This window comes from Carassius auratus, chromosome 46 (assembly GCF_003368295.1).
Source record: "Carassius auratus strain Wakin chromosome 46, ASM336829v1, whole genome shotgun sequence".
In the NCBI taxonomy this organism is placed as follows: domain Eukaryota; kingdom Metazoa; phylum Chordata; class Actinopteri; order Cypriniformes; family Cyprinidae; genus Carassius; species Carassius auratus.
Window position 1 is genome coordinate 6,810,009 of NC_039288.1, and position 25,237 is coordinate 6,835,245.

The 25,237-nt window shown below is 39.3% G+C and overlaps 1 protein-coding gene across 4 annotated transcripts in view; it reads right to left on the reverse strand.

The window, feature by feature from the left end:
- LOC113064011 (teneurin-2-like) overlaps positions 1–25,237 on the reverse strand; it is a 156,192-nt gene that overhangs the window by 3,666 nt on the left and 127,289 nt on the right. For all 4 annotated transcript variants that reach the window (XM_026234506.1, XM_026234507.1, XM_026234505.1 and 1 more), the window contains 17 exons: positions 24,131–24,316; positions 23,241–23,387; positions 12,216–12,426; positions 12,019–12,138; positions 11,675–11,936; positions 11,100–11,367; positions 10,620–10,763; positions 9,448–9,700; positions 8,884–8,904; positions 8,329–8,561; positions 7,356–7,510; positions 5,912–6,786; positions 4,840–5,015; positions 3,264–3,499; positions 2,534–2,830; positions 808–2,428; positions 565–695 (listed from right to left, as the gene is read on the reverse strand). In XM_026234506.1, coding sequence (XP_026090291.1) covers positions 565–695; positions 808–2,428; positions 2,534–2,830; positions 3,264–3,499; positions 4,840–5,015; positions 5,912–6,786; positions 7,356–7,510; positions 8,329–8,561; positions 8,884–8,904; positions 9,448–9,700; positions 10,620–10,763; positions 11,100–11,367; positions 11,675–11,936; positions 12,019–12,138; positions 12,216–12,426; positions 23,241–23,387; positions 24,131–24,316 — 5,336 coding nt within the window. The remainder of the gene's footprint in view (positions 1–564; positions 696–807; positions 2,429–2,533; positions 2,831–3,263; positions 3,500–4,839; positions 5,016–5,911; positions 6,787–7,355; positions 7,511–8,328; positions 8,562–8,883; positions 8,905–9,447; positions 9,701–10,619; positions 10,764–11,099; positions 11,368–11,674; positions 11,937–12,018; positions 12,139–12,215; positions 12,427–23,240; positions 23,388–24,130; positions 24,317–25,237) is intronic.

Here is a 25,237-nt window from a genome sequence, read left to right on the forward strand (position 1 = left end):
ATTCTCATATGCTGCATATGGTGTTCAATTTGGGGCTTTCTTATTATAAAAGCCGCACATGTCAAACTAGCTCTTTTTTTTGGGGGGGGGGGGGGGGGGGGGGGTACAAAGTTCACCACTTATTTGAAATAGAAGTTTTTTGTAGCATTATAAATTACTTTTACTTTTGATCAATTTAATGCATCCTTGATGAACAAAAGTATTAATTTAAAAAAAGTCTAACAGTAGTTAACCAAAAGTTTTGAATGGTTGTGAACATATTTGTGACAAGAGTATTTAGCAAATTGTCCTTATAAATGTGTTAAAATTTTTTGGTTAAGAATAGTATAATATAATATTATATCTTATATATATATATATATATATATATATATATATATATATATATATATATATATATATATATATATACACAAAACTGATAGCATAAATAAAACATACATGTAATATAACTTGATAATTCTAAACATTATGCGGTCAGCGAAAATCTTGAAAAAAAAAAAAAGAATAAAAATGGCAAAGCAAATTATCTTAATTGAAAAATGATTACCAAATCAAACTGACCTGAGTGTTATCAGAGTCCTGACTGACAAGAACCTCATAAGGAGGGTCAACAAAATAAAGCGAGTGTCTAGGAAACCCTGGAATGATGTTACTGAGCTGAAAGCCAAACATGACCAGCCAACTCTTCACATCTGCAAGACAAAACAAAGAAAAAAAAAATACAAGCTGTCATAGAAAACCAATGTGAGTCATTGATATAAAACCTCTAAGCTCAGCCCATAAATACAAAGCAGAACCTCTCACCTGTCACATAGTTTTTCACATCAATCATATCGCTGAGTGGATTATTGTTCTTGAACATATACAGGTTGAACGGAGCTGGCTCTTTGCCTATCTTCTGCCACAATGTATGGTCAGGTGCAATCCATCTTCCTGCCAGCACGTCATAGTCTCTCTGAGCGAAGTGCACCAGCTTTGTGAGAGGATCATAAAGCCCTCCATGAAATCCCACTATGAGCTGGAAGTCTGGATTGGAATCATGGTAGATCTCTCCGTACGCTGTGTACTGCATCTGCTTGACCATCTGCCCACTGCTGCTGAAGATGGCCAGTGGAGTGCCTACATTGTCAGAGGCGATATAGTATTCCCCCCCACCGCTGACCTCCATAGCAAATAGATGACCCTGCAGATCATAGTAGAAGGAGGTAATGTCAGCTCTCGAGTGGTTGTAAACATGGGTGACCCGAGTGGGGTAGTTCAAGTCGGCGTAGAAGTACTGCTGATGCTCGCCTATGTTAGTTCTACGGGAGACACGGCGGCCCAAGCCATCGTAGCGGTAGCGGACGCTCCAACCCCCAGCTGTGCGGCTGTAGGCTCGCTCGAGAAGTCCTTTGGAATTGTACTCAAATATGTCTGAGCCTCTCTGTGCAAGCACGCCATCCTCATCGAGGTGATACTGCATATCGCCGAGCCGTGTGATTCGGTCTCGCAGATCGTAGCGTAGTGGCAGCAGACGGGCGCTGTTACCGGGGTTAAGCAAATGGAGATTCCCATTTAGGTCGTAGCTGTAGCGCCAAGTGGACCAGTCATCAACCTTGACACCGACAAGCTGGCCGTCACCGTCGTATTCATAGCGGTACTGTGTAGTATTAGCATATGGACCGATCTTCAGTTCGCGTTTAATTACACGGCCCATACTGTCATACTGGACCGTCATCCAGTACATCAACGAGCGGAAGATCTCATACTGCACTTCTTTGATGCGGCCATGTGTATCAAAATGCTTACTGAGGGTCATCACGGCCGTAGTGATGATTTGGTTGATGTCGTAGTATATGATGCCGAACTTGCCGAAGTGTTCGACTTTACCGGATATCTCATCATAGCGGTACAGGTCCACAGGAAGCGGGGTTTCCCCTATTACTGGCTTTATGCTGGCCACCCTGAAGCTGTTGTCATGATAGGTGTAGTCAAAACGTGCATTAACCATTCCTTCCTCTGAGAAGCGGTACATCTGTTTGTCCACTAGGGGGCCGAGTTTGCGATAGCGAATGGTGCAAGAGAAGCCTCCGCTCTGTAAGTTGACCATTTTTAGCACTCCTGCTGTCTCATCGTAGCCAAAGGTGACAGCAGTGGCGTCATACAGCACCTCCGAGAGCTTTCCGAGCCTCCCGTACTTGTAGAGCACACGCCGACCCGTTCCAAGGTAGAATGTAGCGCGTGGACGCCCATCCTCGCTGAAGTCGTGGATAATGGTGGCATTGCTCTCAGGGGGGTTGTAGGTGTTGCGAATGTAGCCAACAGACACATGAGTGGCCATAGTGTGTCTGGCCATGCTGGGCATAGTGACCGCCGTGAGCCGGCCCGCTGTGTCAAAATCAAAGACGTACTGTTTCTGACTCTGTTGGAGCAGCAACACCATGGACTGAAGTGTGAAAGAGAAAAATAAAAAAGGTGCACAACATTAGTATGTACATGAACACTATAGGAAAAACAAGTGCTTTATTGTGGTTGTGAAGAATCAACTCACTTTGTCCATGTAGCTGAATCTCCAAACTTTCCCATCAACAAAGGTTCGGGACAGGATCCGTCCAAATGCGTCAAACTCGCTTTTCTCACTCATGCTGCCCCTCTGCAAGCCCACCAATCGGCCGGTGGGTGAATAAGACACATTGACCAGGGCTAAGCTACTGCTGGGAAGCCAGGTGGCCGGTCGGCCCTGGGCGTCATAGATGATGCGCAGAGTGAACTTGCGGTGGTCATCGTAGATCTTCTCTGTTCTGGTGTTGCGGTCATAGTCAATGGACAGAAGGTTTCTGCTGTGGACCTGCAGGAAAACATTTTAGGTTTATTAAAGGATCTAAACCAGGGGTGCCCACGCTCGGTCCTGAAGAGTTTAGCTCCTACCCCAATTAGACATACCTGAACCAGCTAATGAAGCTCTTACTAGTCATACTAGAAACTTCCAGGAAAGTTGAGGCAAGTTGGAGCTAATCTCTGCAGGACACTGGTCCTCTAGGACTGAGTTGGGGCTCCCCTGATCTAAACTCTAAATTCAAACATAAAATATTGCAGTTAACTTAGCAAATCTCAACTGAATGATTGTTTATTTTGTCACAGAATGTAATCGCCCTGCTTTAAACTGCTAAATGTGTTAAGATATAAACATTAACATTCTTAAAGCTGCTTTGAAAAGTGCTACACAAATGGAATGGACTTTACTTGACAATTGACTTAAATGGTAAAAAAAACAAGCTTACGCGCAACTTCCTGCCAAACACTGTGACCTTGCCCTTGGTCAGCTCTTTTCTCATGCGCCACTCGATAGAGTTAAGGCCACTGTCAGTGGGTAGGGTGATGTTGCGTCTCCCGATAGTCGGGCTCACTGATCCTGCAATGATGTGCGGTTCGATGTGAAAGCTGATGCCCATTCCATTAGCATAGGACACTCGCAGTGTGCCGTTGTGGTACAACTGATAGTTATTTCTCACTTGGTCTGTGAAAAGACAAAAAAGAATATAGGTCGACAAGGATTATACTCTTTAAATAGTACATTATAAACAAGCATTATATAATATTTCACATCTCTTTATGAATGTACTCAAATACACTACCGTTTAAAAGTTTAGGTACTTTTTTTTTTTTTTACTTTTTTCAAAGAAGTCTCTTGCACTTATCAAGCATGCATTTTTTAAAAATCCAAAATACAGCAAAAACAGTCATTTAAAATAATTGTTATTTATCTTAAAGTATTTTAAAATGTAAATTATTCCTGTGATGGAAAGCTGAATTTTCAGTATCATTACTGAAGATCACATGATGCTTCAGAAATCATTCTAATACTCTGATTTGGTGCCCAAAAAACATTACATATTATAAATCTTAGAACATGTTTTGCTGTTTAATACTTTTGTGGAAACTGTGATACATTTTTTTAAGGATTCTGTGATGATTTTAAATGTGAATATTTAAAACCATCACAGAAAATATATATTTTGTAAAATTATAAATTATTTTATTGTTACTTTTGATCAATTGAATGCATACACAGTGAAAAAAAAGTGTTATTTTATACTGCTTCATTGATTTAAAATCATAATCCTAACATCTACAGTCCAGAAAAGTCCAGACAGATAAAATGGTAGTTAAATGCATTTGAAAATATATAAATATTGTTTCATGGCATTTATGCACTTTAACTATAATTTATCTGTTAAGTATTTAATGTTTGTATTAAGGCGACTTAATATGAAGTGTTCCCTAAATCAAGCCTCGTTTAATTTCAGCATTAATTCTGATCTGACAGTCTATTGTGCATCAGCTTTGGCTAAAGGCAGCACAAACATCTTTAGTTCCATTTACAAGCTATAATTGAATCAGATGCTGCTTTCCACAGAAATGTACCTGGAAAACACAATCAAGTACATTTTTTAAGTCATAACAAAAATCCAAGTGCATTTTGATACACTGCTAACAAGCAGAAGGCACCCAAACGGTAAGGTTTTCATGTAATTTGTCTTGAGTAAACAGCAAAAGCATACTCTTTACAGGAAGTAGCAAGCAATCTATCAACACATTATCTACTGGATATAAAGAGAAGAGCTTAAGCCTTCAAGCTTTTGCTTTTAGAAAGAAGCCCTAAAGGGGCCTATAGTAAATTATAAACTGATTATTTCTCTGCTCTGCTGGACTCCACACATTCAACAATGTGTCCTCCCTGTCAACCTGCCTGCTGTGTGTTTTGGTCTTAATGGATGCGATTTAGAGGGAAAACAGGGGGAACCAGCATGAGATCGGGACTGAGATATGTTCTTTAGATGTGTTGCATTTGTGTACCTTGAACCACAGTGTAGGACGCTTCTACGGACGAGAGATTAGTGATGACTGTGACATCATCATCTCTGTTTGAGCTCTCCATGTCAGTATTGATGGTCTCCTCCATCTCACGATGCAGACTGGTCACCACACCAGTGGGATATGTGACGTTGGTTAGACGACCCTCACTGTCATAGCTGAGAAGAAGAGATATAACACAAAACTCACTAATATTAATATAATAAATAGCCAGCAGTGTCAGCAGAAATATTTTTTATTAATTTATAATTTTAGTTTTTAAGTGCTTGATACAAATGTTATTTTAATACTATTTTAGTAAATAAATATTTAGAAAAAAATATATATATATATATATTTGTATTCTCTTTTTTATTTTAGTTTAAGTTTTAGTTTTAGTTAATTTGTTACATGTTTTATTAATAAAATACACAATTATTTAAATGTCTAGAGCAGTTCTAGCATACAGACACTAGATGGCAGCAAGACCAAAGCAGTGCTGTGAAATCATCCTCTGCTCTGACACTAGATGAAGATACCAGGCAACTGAAAAGCACAGTGCTTAGAAACAGAAGTCAAACTTCTGGGTGCAACAGTCACACAACTTTTGCACTCAGCATTTTTTGCTGAAAAATCTGCATTATATTCTCTACTCAGTTTAAAAGAATACCAAATGCGCTGAAACATCAAAGTCATTTTAAATAAACTCAATATCAATCATTTCACTGCAAACAAGCCTCCTTTTATGTATACTGGGCTTAATATAGATAACCTTATTAACACTGCACAATAAACAATGTCTGACAAAAAAAAAATAAAAAAATATTAAAAAGAGTTTTACTGCATATTGCAGCAGTTATTAATCAGACGACAACCAAACACGTCTAGATGCAGTGTCGTTATTAGCCTTTTCGGCATTTTTAAAAGTAAGTTATTATCATTGAATTCCCCCTGAATTTTTTTGGCTAGCGAGAATTTATTTTTATTTATTTTATTTACATTATTTTTCTTGACGATTTCCAGATTTTCCATTTATCTCAAAGTTCTATTAACACAGTGCACATTTCATACTCACTTGTAAAAGTTTGTCCACCCGGTCTCATCTGACTTGGAGGCTAAAAGTTCTGTGTTCGTGTAATAACTGAGTTGTGCCACTTCCTGACTGAGAGCGGACACTGAACGCAGGCTGCCGGCCGGGTCCATTCCCAGTGTTACCACCTGGTTCTCTGGCAATAGCACAAGCCTGACAGAGCCAGACGCCTCCCTCCTCACCCGAAGCGTATTGTTAGAGGCATCGGTAATTGCTGCCAACTCTCCGTCCAGCCCGTAGGTAAAGTTATACAGTGCCAAACCTGTGATGAGGCTAAGCGTCTGCCTATGAAGGCCGTCGGGACCAAACACATATAGCTCCTGTTCTAGAGATGAACCTACTTCATATTGTCCACTTGCTGTGGCATTGGGGCGGTTGCTGCGGACCGAGCGTACACGGATATTGTTCAGGTCGGCGATGTACAGGGTACCATCTGGTGACACAGCTAGAGAAGCGGGACAATTAAGGCTGGCGTCCGCAGCATAGCCTTCATCTCCTGAGAAACAGTTGCAGTTGACGTCATTCTTACAGTCGCATTCAGAGGCAGCACCGGCAAGCAGAGAGATCTCACCGCTGGTGCTCACTTGCCGTATGCGGTTGATGCGCTTCTCGTCGGTTTCAGCAATGTAGAGCACACCTGTGTGGGAGATGGCGATGGCTGTGGCGCTCTCCAAGGCAGAATGGATGGCTAGTTTGCTGAGCGAGTGATCAATGCCAGGGACCTGACAGTGCATGGGCCGCCCTGCAATAACGCTGACCTGGCGGTTCTCAGAGATACGCAGGACGACGTTATTCTCCAGCACATACAGAGAGTTGTCCGTAGGGTTGATGGCCAGGTCTGTAGGCCACTCCAGACGTACCTGAAACAACAAATGTTAAGAAACATAAAAGAGCACATTAACATAACTGAGCAGTTGTGGTCTTAGAGTGTAAATTCAGCTTTGCCCAGTGGGATTTCCCTGCCTTTGCTTCTGATATGTCTCTTTCTGTGCATTTAATTCCCCAAAGGGGATTTGTTTTATCCTTGATTCTGGTCAAACTGAATGCATTTCCTATTTCTGACAGTCGATTTCCTTCTGGTATTAAAATAATAATAATAATAATGTTCTTATACATGAATTATCTCTCTCTGATTCCATAAAACAATCTTAATAAATAACATTGTTAGTTTTAATGGATTGTTTCTATGCAAGGACACAAATTTCATTGCTTAAATGACCTAAACAAATGACAAATGAAGCTGATTCATTTTCATACCCATTGAGATTAGTTGTATGTGACATTCAAGAAATGAATTTGAACTTGCACACACTGCAGACAAATTCAAATAAGATGCATTACACATATATGCACATTACAGGGCATCTGAATTCCGCACTTAAGTACAGATTTCAACAACTTTTTAGGAGTTGAGGAAAGAAATCACAACCTGGCTGACGTCCATGCTGGAGTCACAGCTGAGGGGCCTGACTGCAGTCAGGTCATTGGTCTTTATCAGAGTGGAGATAATACCATTCTGATCCACTTTTCGTATCATAGTAGCATCCACAAAGTACATCAGGCCGTTCTTATCCAATGCAACACCTGCATGAAAGAAAGGACAGTGACGAAACTCAATACTGGTGCATGATAAAGCTCATATGAAGACATGCTATAAGTTGCATGTGTTTCAACAATGTAGAAAACATTCACCCGCTATTAAAAAGGTCAGTTAAGCCAGAATTATGCATTGTTATAATGGTCTAATTATGGTAAATCTCTTCTTCTTGAACGTATCGTCAATGTCACTGCAGATTCTCCTAAAGAACTGCACTGCTCCCCAAGTATCTGACTGATTTTCCACCCATTCCGATATTCCAGAGCGCAAAGGTGTCTTTAAAGGTAAAATAATTAGTAGTCTGTGTGTGTATGAGCAATGACCTGGAAACGCGTCAGGCGCTGTGCCGCTCGACTGCTACAGTTTGATTCACGCTGTCACGGTGATCATGTCAGAGCGCGTTTTATTCTGAGATAAGAAGGCAGAGTCGGTCTCCGAGTGCAGTCTGCTAACCTTACCATCTCTCTTTACTTTCTGTGCTGTTTATTTCCCTCCCATCGGTGGCCATGCTGGGCTTTAAAAGAATGATGTGTGGAGCCTAGACAATTACAGGTCACTGAGGTCTGAGATAGCACAGAAAACGACAGCACCCGGTAATTGTCTAAGGGATTAAATGGTGACGCTTTCTAGGTTCAAGGAAAATAAAAACGCGTCTGTCGTATTTGTAAAGCATCACAGCGTTGAAATGCTGCTTTGTCTTGTGTAAAAGCTAACTCTGAAGAAGGATGTAGTATGTAGTAAGGTGTAAGCCCCTCCCAACTCACAGAAAAGAAGAAAACCGAATATTTCCTTTAAAAATCATCACCTCTTGGGCTCATTAGTGTGGCCTCCACTGCCTTTCCTCCATCACCACAGCGAGCCTCATCAAACGGGACACACTGCTCTCCTGTCCCTGCCACCACCTGAGCGTTATCCAGAAGCGGTCTCGCCCCATTCAGAGAGCGAACGCGGTAGATCTGCCGGGAGTTGGTGTCTGACAGGAACAAAGACCCCGACACCGGATCCACTGCCAAGTAGTACTTATGGCTTGGATTATTGCTATGGAAATAGGGCAAATGGGAGAATGTCTCTTAATAAAATCCTCAGAAAAACAGCATGGTTACCTTGGCGAACATGATGAAATGTGAATAGTTCATTGCTGGTAAAGTAATTGGAGCTCAAAAAAAAAAAAAAAAAGAAAACTCTTTGATGGAAAAGAAGAAAAAAATTCTTAAATTCTGCCACAAACAAAGAGCTGCAGAAAGGAGCAGGACACAAGCACAACACATCTGCACAATGTTAGTTTTCAGACACATTAGCATGCAAATTAGATATGCAGACATGATAAATATTATTGGCATTATGCATTAATTTTAATTACCTGTGTCTCAAATCTTTATTTCTTCGTGGAGCAGGGGAAGAGGAGAGAAAAATAATGCATCGGTTTGAATAAATTAATCCAGACATATTATTGTAAAAGCTATTCAAGTTGTTAAAAACAACATTAAGTCAAAACTGAACTCATTTATTTTCATAATGAATGTCCTTGGTGTAGTAGTGCATGATTCATCAATGCATGTCGAGTGTTTATTAATATCCTTCATCAAACTTCAGCAACTGTGGACTTTGTGGTCAGTGCAGGTTTTCTGACATACTGAGCTGTGACGCTCATGGGAAACCCTCGATTTAACAGAACAATATCAAACGACAAGATTGAATTATTATTTATATTCTTATGACATCTTTTCCTGTCAATGGATCTTGGAATTTAAGCCTTAAGCCTTGTGATTTGCTTATTTCATTTTTTTTTTGGACCAACTCCAGGCTTTTATTATTTCAGCAGAATATTCTGTTCTACTCAATAATGCACCTCAGTTATTAAAGAGGTGAAATTAACTACAAATGCTGTTTTAATGTTGTCAGCTGTGCATCCTGTCAGCTTTACCTGAGCTCCAGTACAGCCGTGGTATTGAGGGACGGATAGACCCTTCGCACAAAGTTAAGGTCACCCACGTACAGGTTACCCTCTCCGTCACAGGCCACAGCCATCGGCGCCAGCAGCTTGTTGCCCTCAGCCATCCCACTGCAGCTCGGGCATGAGATGCTGCGTCTTCGGCCATTACCCAGAATACTGTTGATGATGGGCGGCTGCTGCTGGGAGAGGAAGATATTCTCACCGCTGCCCTTATGGAGGATGCCTGCGTGAAATAAATCAAACACTGCCACTAAAGCGCAACCGATTGAGATTCCAAACGTGACACATTTCTAATGGTCTTTAAATGCACAAATGTGATGCTTAAATGAAAGCATCAATTGCTACAGTGTGACAGATTTATTGCGTTCCATGATCGATAGTGTGAAACCAGCAGTCATTAAAGACCTCATAATCATCAATAACGACAACAAAAAAAAAATGACTTGCCCCTCAAACACACAGGATTTCACCCTAATGCAGTAATTAAATTATGAGCAATGACAAATGTGCATAAAAAGAGCAATATTAGGCAGAATATGAGTTGTTTTATAGGTCACTGGCATGCTCTCCAGCTCTATGTCCTTATTTGACTTTCCACTAGCCAAGCTCCAATCACAATAAATTGTTGTTTTTAACTCAAACCTCCTCAAATCTCCTAAAGCAAGGGAATAAGTCTTTGGAAAGAGAAATTTAGTTGCTGCAAAAGCCTGAAGATAAACAGGTGTTAAAAAGCATGCAGTAACTTCTGTTCTATAATACCGAAACATTTCAAACAGAGTCAGTAATGGAATTTTTTTCTTGGAGAAGCTTGTTGAACTATCAGCTGCTGGGATGACCTGTCCCTTCTGCATTTCACAAAACAAGTGTCTCATAGGAAAATACATCTTGGCTTATTGTAATTAGCCTGACTAAGGAGGGATTGATTGATTTATTGATTTATTTGTGTATGTGTGTTTTCAGCTCCCAATTCAGGGATGGGAAAAACTGGTACTCAAAGGCCACTGCACTGCAGAATTTAGCTGCATCCAAACTCAACCACACCAGTGAAATAAGTCTTCCTTGAAACTTACAGAAAGGTGTGTTTGAGTAAAGATGGAGCTGAAGTCTGAAGAAACATATATGAAGATGTTTCCATATCCTACCGCTGCGGACATTCAGCATGTGGTGTTTGTCTAGAGACCAGCTGCCCAAGTTTGAGGGGTTGAGCTCGTATCCCTGCAGCACAGCTGTCCTCTTCTCCCACAGGATCTGACTGGGACACGTCTCATACTCGTACCCCACAGACACTATAGAGATTGACAGATGGAAAGAAATGTGATGAATGAAGGCCAAAATGACAGAGAAGGAAGACACTTAGAGGAAGAGCAAAGCTGTGCTATCTTAATTAAACCCTTCATCACCGAGCGGAGACATAACAATTCATTAGCTCACAGGAAGAAGTTACTGCTGGCACACACCATAATGGATGAGAGACAGACAGTCTCATTAAAATACGGAACTATCTGTGTTTTGGAGCTCAAATTAGGAGAAGACACTAGGTAAAGGACAATAGCATAGACAAGCAACGAGATAACAGTTGAAATACACCTGTTTTCCTGACATGACTCCATAATCCCACTTACCCAAAGCCTCAGTCAGGCCATGGACCCTCTGCCTATAGGCATCAGTCTTGTCCCAGATATACATGTAAGCCAGGTTAGGAGATGCATGGAACCATTTCTGAAGGAGATGACCCTCGACGGCCACCATCAGGTGCACTTTGGCCAGGCTGAGAGGCACTAGAGCTGGGGTCAGGATCACCTTGAGCAGTGAGAGGTAGCCTGAGGTCCTGGAGCTCAAATAGCAAAGTTTAAGACCGGTGCCAGGAATCTCCACCTGCTCGTGAAGCACCTGGACAGTGAGAGGAAGCGAAAATTGGGTTAATGGATTCTAAAAGTACTACAAATCAAAAAGAAGACTACCTTAGAGTGGAGATAAAAGAGATGAACTGTGAGCAGGGGAGAGAAACCGTGATTGTGAGAAAGGTATGAGGATGTGAATGAGTCAAAAGGAGTTCAAGAGTGGAAACTAAGATAAACAACAAAAGACCAGCCAAGAGTGAAGAAGGAGAGAAATGGAGAATATAAAACCCAAATAAAAAGCCAACGGAAGAATGTAATGACCTAAATGAAAGTGAATGAAATGTTGAATGTGGCACCTGGCTCTCAGGGAGAATGTGTTTCTCTGAAGGGTTGGAGCTGAAGAAGGAGGAAAGCGGGGAGGGAAGAACCACAGGATCAGGCCTGACAAAACCACTCAGGTCACATCTGGCCATGGCTTTTTCTTCCGTCCGTAGGACCACAGTGTCCATGGCGTAGAAGCGATTCCAGGGCAGCCACACCGTCCGTTCCTGACTCAGAAACGGAGCCCGCTCAAAATGCAAAGTCAGAGAGCCTCCACCGTTGGCCACCAGATCAAAACTAGGGAGAGCCAGCGCAGGAGATATATTTCAGTACATACTCAACTGCATTAAAGGGGCTTAAATAATGTGAAGTTACTCACGTGCCATCCTGGCGGGTCATGGTGTGACCATAGTGGGGGTACTTCACAAAGGTTACATTGACGCCCACCAAAGGAGTGCCATCTGAGGTCAAAACCTGACCTCGAATAAGAGATGCCAGGCTGCACATATACATACAATATCAGCGCATGATACATTTAGTAATTTAGTCTCTCACAGCACAGGGCAGATGAGGTACCTGGCATTGAATGGGTTGATTCCTGGTATGATGTGAGTGCTGTCTTTACCCACAACCATCTTGATTCTGTCATAAAAGGATGGGACTTTCTGGACCTCTGATTGGCTCTGCTGAATAACCTGAAGTGGGTCACGTGATCCACGGCACAGAGGATTGGTTACACAAGAGCTCTGTGTGCAACAGTCCGGATCCATACAGTCAACCAGACCATCTGAGTGGAAAAGATGTCACCACATGTCATAAGCTTTAGGTCTGTAGCATGCATTAGCAATGTGATATATGAATTTTGTATGAAAAAAAAAAACCCCACACTAGGGTTGTCACGATACCAAAGATTCAGGACTTGATAGAAATGCCAGGGCATATCTAATATATTTCACTGAACATACTTCACTTCATATTTCTCAGTCAATTTTAGCAGCAATTTTGCTGTAATATTTTCTAACGCACACTACTGTTTAATATATATACTTTTTTTTTCAGCAAATGTGCATTCAATTAATCACAGGTGACAATAATGGCATTTTATAATATTGATTTTTATTCCAAATAAATGCTGTTCTTTTGAACTTCTATTCATTAAAGAATCCTAAAAAAAGCAGCACAACTGTTTTCAACATTGATAGAAAGAAATGTTTATTGAACATCAAATCAGAGTATTAGAATGATTTCTGAAAGACCATGTGACAATGAAGAGCTGCTGAAAATTCAGCTTTGCCATCCCAGGAATAACTCACATAAAAAAATAAAAATAAACTTTTCTTATTTTAAACTGCAATAATATCTCACAATTTCACAGTTTTTCCTTTATTTTGATTAGTTTTATTGAGCATCTTTCAAAATGATAAAAAAAACGATAATTTTACACACATTATTTTTATTTTCTTAAAGGGCTCATGAATTGAAAATCAACTTTTACTTGAGCTTTTGATACAAAAGGGGTCATCGTGCTAAAATAACTTACTGTAAGTTTCAGAACTGAAAATGTCCTTGTTACTGAAATAAAAGCTTTTAATGTTAGTTGCTCCTTTACGCTTAAGAAAGGTTAAGGAAAACAGTTTGACACCATGGTATAATGAGCATACTCGCACCCTAAAGAGAGCAGCCCGAAAAATGGAGCGCAGCTGGAGGAAAACAAAACTAGAGGTATTTCGTATTGCTTGGCGGGAAAGTAGCATATCCTACAGAAAAGCATTAAAAACTGCTAGATCTGATTACTTTTCTTCTCTTTTAGAAGAAAACAAACATAACCCCAGGTATTTATTCAATACAGTGGCTAAATTAACGAAAAATAAAGCCTCAACAAGTGTTGACATTTCCCAACACCACAGCAGTAATGACTTTATGAACTACTTTACTTCTAAAATCGATACTATTAGAGATAAAATTGCAACCATTCAGCCGTCAGCTACAGTTTCGCATCAGACAGTGCACTATAGACCCCCTGAGGAACAGTTCCACTCATTCTCTACTATAGGAGAGGAAGAATTGTATAAACTTGTTAAATCATCTAAACTTACAACATGTATGTTAGACCCTATACCATCTAAGCTCTTAAAAGAGGTGCTTCCAGAAGTCATAGGTCCTCTTCTGACTATTATTAATTCCTCATTGTCATTAGGATATGTCCCCAAAACCTTCAAACTGGCTGTTATTAAGCCTCTCATAAAAAAGCCACAACTTGACCCCAGAGAACTAGTTAATTATAGACCAATCTCGAATCTCCCTTTTCTGTCCAAGATACTAGAAAAGGTGGTATCCTCACAATTATATTCCTTCTTAGAGAAAAATGGTATATGTGAGGATTTCCAGTCAGGATTTAGACCGTATCATAGTACTGAAACTGCTCTCCTTAGAGTTACAAATGATCTGCTCTTATCATCTGATCGTGGGTGTATCTCTCTATTAGTGTTATTGGATCTTAGTGCTGCGTTTGACACAATTGACCACAACATTCTTTTGCATAGACTTGAACACTTTGTTGGCATCAGTGGAAGTGCATTAGCATGGTTTAAATCGTACTTATATGACCGCCATCAGTTCGTAGCAGTGAATGAAGATGTATCATATCGATCACAAGTGCAGTATGGAGTACCTCAAGGCTCAGTTCTAGGGCCGCTACTCTTCACGCTTTATATGTTACCCTTGGGAGATATCATCAGGAAACATGGTGTTAGCTTTCACTGTTATGCTGATGATACGCAGCTCTATATTTCCTCGCAGCCCGGTGAAACACACCAATTTGAAAAACTAATGGAATGCATAGTCGATATAAAAAATTGGATGACGAGTAATTTCTTACTGCTAAATTCAGAAAAAACAGAGGTGTTAATCATAGGGCCTAAAAACTCTACTTGTAATAACCTAGAACACTGTCTAAGACTTGATGGTTGCTCTGTCAATTCTTCGTCATCAGTTAGGAACCTAGGTGTGCTACTTGATCGCAATCTTTCCTTAGAAAGCCACGTTTCTAGCATTTGTAAAACTGCATTTTTCCATCTCAAAAATATATCTAAATTACGGCCTATGCTCTCAATGTCAAATGCAGAAATGTTAATCCATGCATTTATGACTTCAAGGTTAGACTATTGTAATGCTTTATTGGGTGGTTGTTCTGCACGCTTGGTAAACAAACTACAGCTAGTCCAAAATGCAGCAGCAAGAGTTCTTACTAGAACCAGGAAGTATGACCATATTAGCCCGGTCCTGTCCACACTGCACTGGCTCCCTATCAAACATCGTATAGATTTTAAAATATTGCTTATTACTTATAAAGCCCTGAATGGTTTAGCACCTCAGTATTTGAATGAGCTCCTTTTACATTATACTCCTCTACGTCCGCTACGTTCTCAAAACTCAGGCAATTTGATAATACCTAGAATATCAAAATCAACTGTGGGCGGCAGATCCTTTTCCTATTTGGCGCCTAAACTCTGGAATAACCTACCTAACATTGTTCGGGAGGCAGACACACTCTTGCAGTTTAAATCTAGATTAAAGACCCATCTCTTTAACCTGGCATACACATAACATACTAATATGCTTTTAATATCCAAATCCGTTAAAGGATTTTTAGACTGCATTAATTAGGTAAACTGGAACCGGAACACTTCACATAACACCGTACTTTCTACATCATTAGAAGAATGGCATCTACGCTAATATTTGTCTGTTTCTCTCTTGTTCCGAGGTCACCGTGGCCGCCAGATCCAGTCTGTGTCCAGATCAGAGGGTCACTGCAGTCACCCGGATCCAGTACGTATCCAGACCAGATGGTGGATCAGCACCTAGAAAGGACCTCTACTGCCCTGAAAGACAGCGGAGACCAGGACAACTAGAGCCCCAGATACAGATCCCCTGTAAAGACCTTGTCTCAGAGGACCACCAGGACAAGACCACAGGAAACAGATGATTCTTCTGCACAATCTGACTTTGCTGCAGCCTGGAATTGAACTACTGGTTTCGTCTGGTCAGAGGAGAACTGGCCCCCCAACTGAGCCTGGTTTCTCCCAAGGTTTTTTTCTCCATTCTGTCACCGATGGAGTTTCGGTTCCTTGCCGCTGTCGCCTCTGGCTTGCTTAGTTGGGGTCACTTCATCTACAGCGATATCATTGACTTGATTGCAAATTAAAACGGACACTATTTCAACTGAACAGAGATGACATAACTAAATTCAATGATGAACTGCCTTTAACTATCATTTTGCATTATTGAGACACTGTTTTCCAAATGAATGTTGTTCAGTGCTTTGGCGCAATGTATTTTGTTTAAAGCACTATATAAATAAAGGTGATTGATTGATGAGACCAGGCCCAGTGAATGCCAGTTCCTGGAATGTTCCTATCTATAATAGATAAGTACACAATAACACTGCCTCCACAGAAGAACATCAATGCCTAATTCTGTAGCCCACTGATTCGTGCATGACATAGTAGGTACATTAAATCACATAAATGGCACTAAACCAGACCGAGCAACCAAGCAATAAGCATGCCATTGAAGATAGCAAAATATTGTGCAGTGCCTGGCTGTGGAAGAACATGGTCACTGCATACAATTCCTTTGAATTCAGATATTAGGAATGCATTTATTTTTGATGAAGTTTCAGCTCACGTGAGTCAAATATTGAGCGTTTGTTCACTTGTTCGCATTCCACCATGGATTCCTTTGTAAACAAGACACAGGTCAACGCTGGAATTGCAGAAAGACTGAGATTAAAAAGCAATGATGTGCAGTCTACAGTATATCGGATCCGACAGGAATAGTGCAGCACACATATGTGAGTAAAAAATATTTGCAGTACGTCACTATTGCTTTGTAATTGATCGCTTGATATGTCCTGGTTATGTGTATGTGTATATGGTCCAATTCACACTAATAAGTAGTTGCTTATTAGCATGTCTATTATTAACATATTAGCTGTTTATTAGTGCTTATAAAGTACATATAATGCATGACATCCATAATCCTACCCAATACCCTAAACTTAACAACTACCTTATAAACTATTAATAAGCAGCAAATAAGGAGTTAATTGAGGCAAAAGTCATAGTTAATGGTTATTTAATAGTGAGAATTGGACCCTAAAATAAAGTGTGACCATATTTTTTTTTAGTACTAAGTATTGCCTGGTTCTGGAAGTACCGGCACATTTGGCATCCTTAGCACAAACGGATTCACGGTTTCATAGTATCAGATGGTTTAAAGGGACTTCTGAAAACTCTCAGTTCATCTGCCATCTTTTTCACAGAATGTGTACTTTTGATAAACCCTTCTAATTTCAAACCCCTGCGCTGCTTTCATGTCAAGAGAGGGAGACAAATAATATGATTAAAAAACATAATAAGCTCAAATGTAGAGCTTCTCATCATAATGGAAATTAAATTGAACAAATCTATTTATTTATCCCCATTGGGGTAATGAGCTCAACTGATGGATATGATCACTAAAATGAATGATGCTCTAGTTTTTTTCTCTTTCTCTCTTGAATTCACATTTAGAGAACTTGCATTTAGAGAAGTTACAGAGGGCATCGCTCACACCCTTGAGAGCTTTCTTCCCTGTTTCATCTTCCTCTCCCTCTCTTCACATCTCTTATTTGCTACACATTGCAGTTCACTGTACATGCACACCCTTTCAACACTTCTCCCTAAATGGGTCTTTCTTGATCCGGAAAAAACTCACAACAAGCCCCTGTTGCCAAAGACTTTTGTTCCATGTTGTTTTGCCTGGTGGTCTCTGAACTATGAGGTTTTTGTGAAGTAACCCCCAAATGAAAAGTAAACAAAAAAGAGAGAAGAAAGAAGCAGGCAGTTCGTATGTCTGGAGAATGCTTGTTTGTATCTGGGTCAAATTGAGTACGTTCAAATACCTGCTTTGATGGTATTTTGTGATCACCCTTAAAATTTTATCCACAAGAAGTGTAATTAAGATGTGAGCAAATTGAGATCACTTCCCAATCCCCTTTACCCTTCTATATATAATTTCCTCTACTCTCTCTATTCTAATAATAAATATCCTGAAGAACATTTAGGAAAAGAATCACCCACCTTTAAAATAAACACATTTTGTTGCTTTGCAGTCTTAAATTAAATGTTCCCTCCTGGTGGACTGACCTCCCCAACTCAATCCGAGTCCTTAGCCATCTTCAAGAATCGTCTTAAAACCCATCTCTTCTATCTTTATTTGACCCTGTAACTTTAATACTCACTATTCTAATTCTATTCTTGAAAAAAAATCAAACTACCTTTCTAATCTTTTTGTATTCTATTTTCTTTTAATGTATTATGCAATTGTGTGTGTGTGTGTGTGTGTGTGTAAATACCTCTAACACTTGCTTGCTCTATTCTTTTTTTAGTCTATCTGTTTTGTTTTTATTTATTTTATTTTTAAAGTTTGAGCACATAAACATTAGATCACACACCCTGGCTAAAACCCAATTATTATATTGGTCTAAATGAGCAGACTCCACCAAACTACTGTTATAAGCATGAGCCCCGTCAGACTGGTCGTGGGGGAGGTGTAGCAACAATATATAGTGATATTCTCAATGTTACCCAGAAAACAGGACACAGGTTTAACTCATTCAAAACACTTCTGCTTAATGTTACACTGTCAGACATGTAAAATAAATCTATTGTATCTCTTGCTCTGGCTACTGTGTATAGACCACCAGGGCCGTATACAGAATTCCTAAAAGAATTTGCAGATTTCCTTTTGGTTATAGTTGATAAAGCACTAATCATCTGAGATTTTAATATTCATGTTGATAATACAAATGATGCATTGGGACGTTTACTGACCTAATAAACTCTTTTGGAGTCAAGCAAAATGTCACTGGATTTAATGATATCGCATGGAATCAATCTTACTGATAAAGATATCGTGCCTCAAAGTGATGTTACCGACCATTTCTTTGTATTGTGCATGCTGCGTATCACTGATATTAACTATATGGCTCAGCGTTACCATCTGGGCAGGACTATTGTTCCAGCCACCAAAGACAGATTCAAAAAGAACCTGCCCGATTTATCTCAACTCCTATTTGTACCCCAAAATACACATGAACTAGATAAAATGACTGGCAACATGGACACTATTTTCTCTAATACATTAGAAGCTGTTGCCCCCATCAAACTGAAAAACGTTAGAGAAAAATGTACCGTGCCATGGTATAACAGTAATACTCACTCTCTCAAGAAAGAAACTCGTAGACTTGAGCGCAAATGGAGAAAAACTAACTTGGAAGTTTTTAGAATTGCATGGAAAAATAATATGTTCAGCTATAGACAGGCCCTAAAAACTCGAACATATCCACACACTCATTGAAAATAACCAAAACAATCCAAGGTTTTTATTTAGCACAGTGGCTAAATTAACAAATAACCAGACGCCACCTGATTAAAAAATTCTATCAATGTTTAATAGTAATAACTTTATGAATTTCTTCACTGATAAAATAGATAACATCAGAAATACAATTAACAAATGTAGATTCTACAGTGTCTAATAATTCAGTTTCATCCATCACACCCAAAGATAAACTGCAGTGCATTACAACTATAGGATAGGAAGAGCTAAATAAACTTATCACTGTATCTAAACCAACAACATGTTTATTAGATCCTGTACCCACTAAATTACTGAAAGAGTTGTTACCTGTAGCAGAAGAACAATTTCTCATTATTATTAAGTCGTCATTATCTTTAGGTCACGTCCCAAAACCATTCAAGCTGGCGGTTATTAAGCCTCTTACTAAGAAACCACAACTAGATCCTAGTGAAATGGCAAATTATAGACCCATTTCAAATCTTTTTTTTATGTCTAAAATTTTAGAAAAAGTTGTGTCTGCTCAATTGTTCTCCTTCCAGCAAAAAAAAAAAAAAAATCTGTCTGAAGAATTTCAGTCAGATCAAGGCTGCATCTCATTGCTAGTTTTAATTTATCTTAGTGCTGCGTTCAAACACCATAGATCATAACATACTCATAGATCAATTACAAAACTATACAGGTATTCAAGGGCAGGCTCTAAGAAGGTATAGATCCTACCTGTCTGATCGCTACCATTTTGTTTATTTAAATGGGGAGTCATCTCATTTATCAACAGTAAAATATGGAGTGCCACAAGGATCTGTCCTAAGTCTTCTCTATTTTCAATATACATGTTTCCCCTTGATAATATTATCAGAAAATACGGGATTAGTTTCCACTGTTATGCTGATGATACTCAACTATATATCTCAATGAGACCAGATGAAACTTCTAAATTATTTAAGCTAACAGAGTGTGTTTAAAATGTAAAAGATCGTATGGCCAATAATTTTCTCCTATGAAATTTGGATAAGACATAGAGATTACATAAAAATAGTACACAGAATTGCGTAGATTATAATTTGCAACTAGACAGATGTACTGTTACTTCCTCTACAGATTTAAATCAAAAGTTGTGCTTGTTAACATTAGTTAATGCACTGTGAATTACCATGAACTAACAATGAATAACTGTATTTTCATTAACTAACATTAACGAAGATGAATAAATACAGTAATAAATGTATTATTTATTGTTTGTTCATGTTAATTAATACATTAACTAATGGAACCTTATTCTAAAGTGTTACCGACTATTGTAATGCACTTCTAGGTGGTTGTCCTGTATCTTCAATAAACAAGCTACAGGTAATCCAAAATGCAGCAGCTAAAGTCCTTACCAGGTCAAGAAAATATGATCATATTACCCCAATTTTGACAGTCTCTACACTGGCTACTTATAAAGTTCTGTATCAGTTACAAATTATCATTACTTACCTATAAGGCCCTAAAGGATTTAGCTCCTGCGTACCTAACTAGTCTTATACCACACTACAATCCATCATGCTCCCTAAGGCCACAAAACGCTGGCCTTTTGGTAGTTCATAAGATAGCAAAGTCCACTAAAGGAGGTAGAGCTTTTTTGCATTTGACTCCCAAACTCTGGATTAGCCTTCCTGATAATGTTCGGGGTTCAGAAACACGCTATCTCTTTAAGTCTAGATTAAACACACATCTCTTTCGCCAAGCATTCAAATAATGCATCTCATAATTTGTGACTGCAGTTGTATCTGATCAAATGCACATTATTATTATTTTGCTTGGGTTAAACTAATAAATTTTACATTGTTGGAACAGCAGCTACGCTCATTATGTCTCTATTTGTTTCTCTGTTTTGCCACGGGATTTACCTCCAGTCTAGATCTAGAACACCTGAGAAGAGATGATGCCAACCCCTTAGAGGACATCAGATGATGCTAACACTGAAACAACATAATATTGCTATTGCTGTATTATCTACATTACTAACAAATATTGCTACAAGTGTGATTGCATCATATAATAATTGCTGTTAATAGTGTTCATCGTTTGGTTGACTACGTCTCGTATTCATTTTTCTGAAAATTCCTGTCATATGCACATAAACTGACAGTTACCACTTATAAACTTCTACTAAATATTGTAGAAACTTAATTTTCTGTAAAGCTGCTTTGCAAGGATTTGTATCGTAAAGCGCGCTATACAAATAAACTTGAATTGAATTAAAATAACATCCAAGTGAAAGATATAACACAATCATGTCAGAAAAAATAAGTAAATAAATAACTTCACTGAGTAAAGGAAAAGGATCACGGGCTCCTAAAAAAGACTTAGTAGGGTGTAGCTAATCACATTTTCAATGGGACACAAAGCCATCTGACTTTCAACTGAATAGCTGTGGTCATTTCGATTAGCTCAGCATGAAAAGAGATTTCCTGGAGCATTTCAGTCCTTGGTAGAGGAACTGAAGCAAAAAATCAACTATGGGTGGCAAGACACCATCAGTGAAAGTGAAAGTGACATGACATACAGCCAAGTATGATGATACTCAGAATTCATGCTCTGAATTTAACCCATCCACAGTGCACACACACAGCAGTGAACACACATACGGAGCAGTGGGCAGCCATTTATGCTGCGGCACCTGGGGAGCACTTGGGGGTTTGGTGCCTTGCTCAAGGGCATCTAAGTCATGGTATTGAAGGTGGAGAGAGCACTGTACATGCACTCCCCCCACCTACAATTCCTGCCGGCCCGAGACTCTAACTCACAACCCTTTGATTGTGAGTCTGACTCTCTAACCATTAGACCACGACTTCCACCTTCAACATTCTTTTCAACATGACAATGACCCAAAGCACACAGCAAAACTGAGCTCACAATGGTTGAAGGGAAAAAAGGTGAATGTCTTGCATGGCGTAGTCAGAGACCAAACTTAAACCCCATTGAAAATCTGTGGAAGACTGTAGACCACAAACGTTCACCATCAAATTTAACTGAACCTGAGCAGTTCTGACTAGCTCGAACAGTACAGCCAATCAGAGGTGTTCAAGAAATTAACTGTAATTGGCCACATTGCTCAATGCTATAAAAACATGATGTAAATAGAAACTTTTGATGCTCTCCAGAACACGAACATGCACTGAAACATTTACCAGATCTGTTTTGCCAATATCCCTTTACAGTTTTAACTGATGGAGCTCTTGTTTTCATTTGAGGGTGCTTTTCACTGCATGAGAAAATGGCCGTGTGAGGTGCGAGTGTGAATACTGTGTCAGTTACGTGAATTTCACCCTGAAGGCATGAAAGTTGGCAGCCCTGCATCTAAACATCACAGATTTACCTCACTGCTATATTCAAATGACACAAATCCCAAGTATTTTCACAATACTTTGTAAAAAAAATAAAGAAAAATAAACCTTGTATATAAGAGAGTGAGAAAACACAAAAGAGAAGACGAAGCGGGGAAAATGAAAACATTTTAAAATGAGAAACAATAAATAGTTCTTTCTAAAAGCCTCTCTATGCTCTTAACTGGTCTAGGGGAGATGCTCAGTTCACAGGGCTGACTCTGAACATCCACCTGTTACTGTATATAATCATTTTGCCTTGGGGTAGTTTCAAATTCCTCACTCTGCCAGCCAACAGACACTTCACCTTTTCATACGAATGACTGGAGCTGCTCTATTCATCCGTTCAGAGAATCTTCATATCTCTCATATCTCCTAACAAACTGCCACAAAGCAGCAGTGTATAGACAAATCTCATTATATTAAAATGCTTAAAAAATAATTTATAGTTACTTCTGACTGATCATGTGACTATTTGATGTATCAATAGTCACATTTTCTGTTAAAAAGAAAGAAAGTAAATGCATGGTTAGACTTTTGTATGTGCTTGTCTGCTCAGACCGATGTTTAAAACTCAATGGTAGAAGGGCTGAATCAACATGTGATGGCAAAAAGATTAGAACACCTCATCGTAAAAAAATAAAGTTTGTCCCAGTCTGAAGCAACATATTAGCAGCCATTTATCGCACCAAATATTCATGTGAACAGGCCTTTACAACAGTGAGATAACAACTGTTTAGCATTTTTCCCCAAGTCCCGACAGATGTGATGCATGTGAAGCCAAAGGGGATAGAAACAATTTCTGCATTCAACGTGCATTTGTCACCTCCTTCATTGTCCTTGTTGTCATTGCAGAAGGTCTCCATGGCAACACTGCAGCCTGGCCCTCTCCAGCCAGTGCGGCACTCACAGTGCCAGCTGTTCTGACCCATGATGCACTGCCCATTCCCATTGCACAGGCCCGGACAGCCATCTGCAATAGAGGAAGGAGAGATCCATCAGTTGTGTGATTATATTGGATTTGGCATGAATTAATTCAGTGCCGATGCCACAAGGAGAAATGTTACTTGCCACTAAAAACTCATTATCATACCTATGTCATGCATGCTACTTACCAATACGAAAACCTGTCAGAAACATTCTGATTTAAATCTATTATCAGTTAACCCAAGCAAAACCATTATAGATGACTTGGTTGATTGCTGCATTTTGGCTGGTTGAATTCAGCGTTAAGAAATGTTGTGTGCACAAAATCCATCGGCTATAATTGTCTGAAAACAATGATGTGAAAACAGTGATTGAGAGCGAAAATTGTGCTCATTAGCATTAAAACAAGAATCCTAACACATGCAACCAAGGCATCCATTAGTATTCCTCTTCCAGTTAGACTCCAGAGCTCAAAAAGTCATTTAACATTCTTAGAGATGCGGATCACACAGTGAAGACCATTTGCTTCGTTATGAATGTGATTATAAAATAATGACAACACACACACACACACACACACACATGCACATCCACACAGATGTGTTTTACTACTCTATGTGTGCTGATGCAAACATGAGCAAATCAATCTAGACCAAACAATAAAACAGCAGCTGAAAAGTCTTTGAAAAACACTGTTGTAAAAGAAGTCACAGAACCAAGGGAAATGCCTTTGACTAGCTCAAAGCTTCAAAGCAGGAAAAGAGCATGTGTGTTTGTGTGTGTGTTTACCGATGGTGCAGTGTTCTCCGTTCCAACCCTGTTCACACAGGCACTTGCCATCCCTGCAGGTCCCATGTTTCACACACTGTGGGTTACACAGTTTCTGGTCACAGCTTGTGCCTGTCCAGCCCTCCTCACAGTGGCAAATGCCTCCGACACACACACCATGGCTCCCACAATCTGCTGAACACACCTCTGGAGAAAGAGAGCAAGAAAGAGAGAGAGAGAGAGAGAGAGAGAGAAAGCTGCTTTTACTCTTTATTTTTATTTATATTAAAGATATATATAGATAGATATAGATAGATATTTTTTCTTCTTAATTACTTCATTTAATTAAAAAAAAAACATGTTATTATTGTTTCTTTTAATTCTGTTATTTACTTGATTGCTATTTGCCTATGCACTGTTTTAATGATCCACAGCAAAGATGCAAATGCTTTGGCAATGTAAATAATTACATTGCTAAAAATAGCATTATTGTACTGTATTTCATTTGGTTAGCAAATGGCATATTAAAATATATGTATTATCTACATTTCTGTTGAAAAGCCAGATCTTTGCTTGAAAGAAGTTAAAATGTATTCAGCAAGGAAGCATTAAATTACTCAGTAAAGAGTTACATTCTAAAATATATTTTTATGTCACATAAATGCAGTTCCCTATTTGTCGGTCACTACGTTATGTCATGATGACATTAGGGATCTAACTTGGGAGCCCAATCATTTCTAAGTTTAAGAGAAAATGCCAATGAGAATTGGTTGTGTACACGGGTATATAAGGCGACAACATGCATCCACTTATTAGATTTTTCCTTCGGAGCCAAGTAGTATATGGTATTCACCTTATTACAAAGCCATTTAGTCTTTGTGTGCCAGAGGCTGTTCCTGGTTGGTTTTACGGCACGTTAAAACGGTCAGCATCGATTCCCCTGGGCGCTTAAACTAAAAGAGCAGTTTCCTCTAACAGAGCAAATCAGGGATGATTCGCATATTTTTCAAGATTGCATTTCATTCGTGTCCTTCTGGATGCGGTCGTTTCCTGTCCTCTGTAGATGGCCACGATCGCTTCAGTGACTGATCGTCTTCAGTGTCTGGGCCTGTAGCATGATGAAGCGCC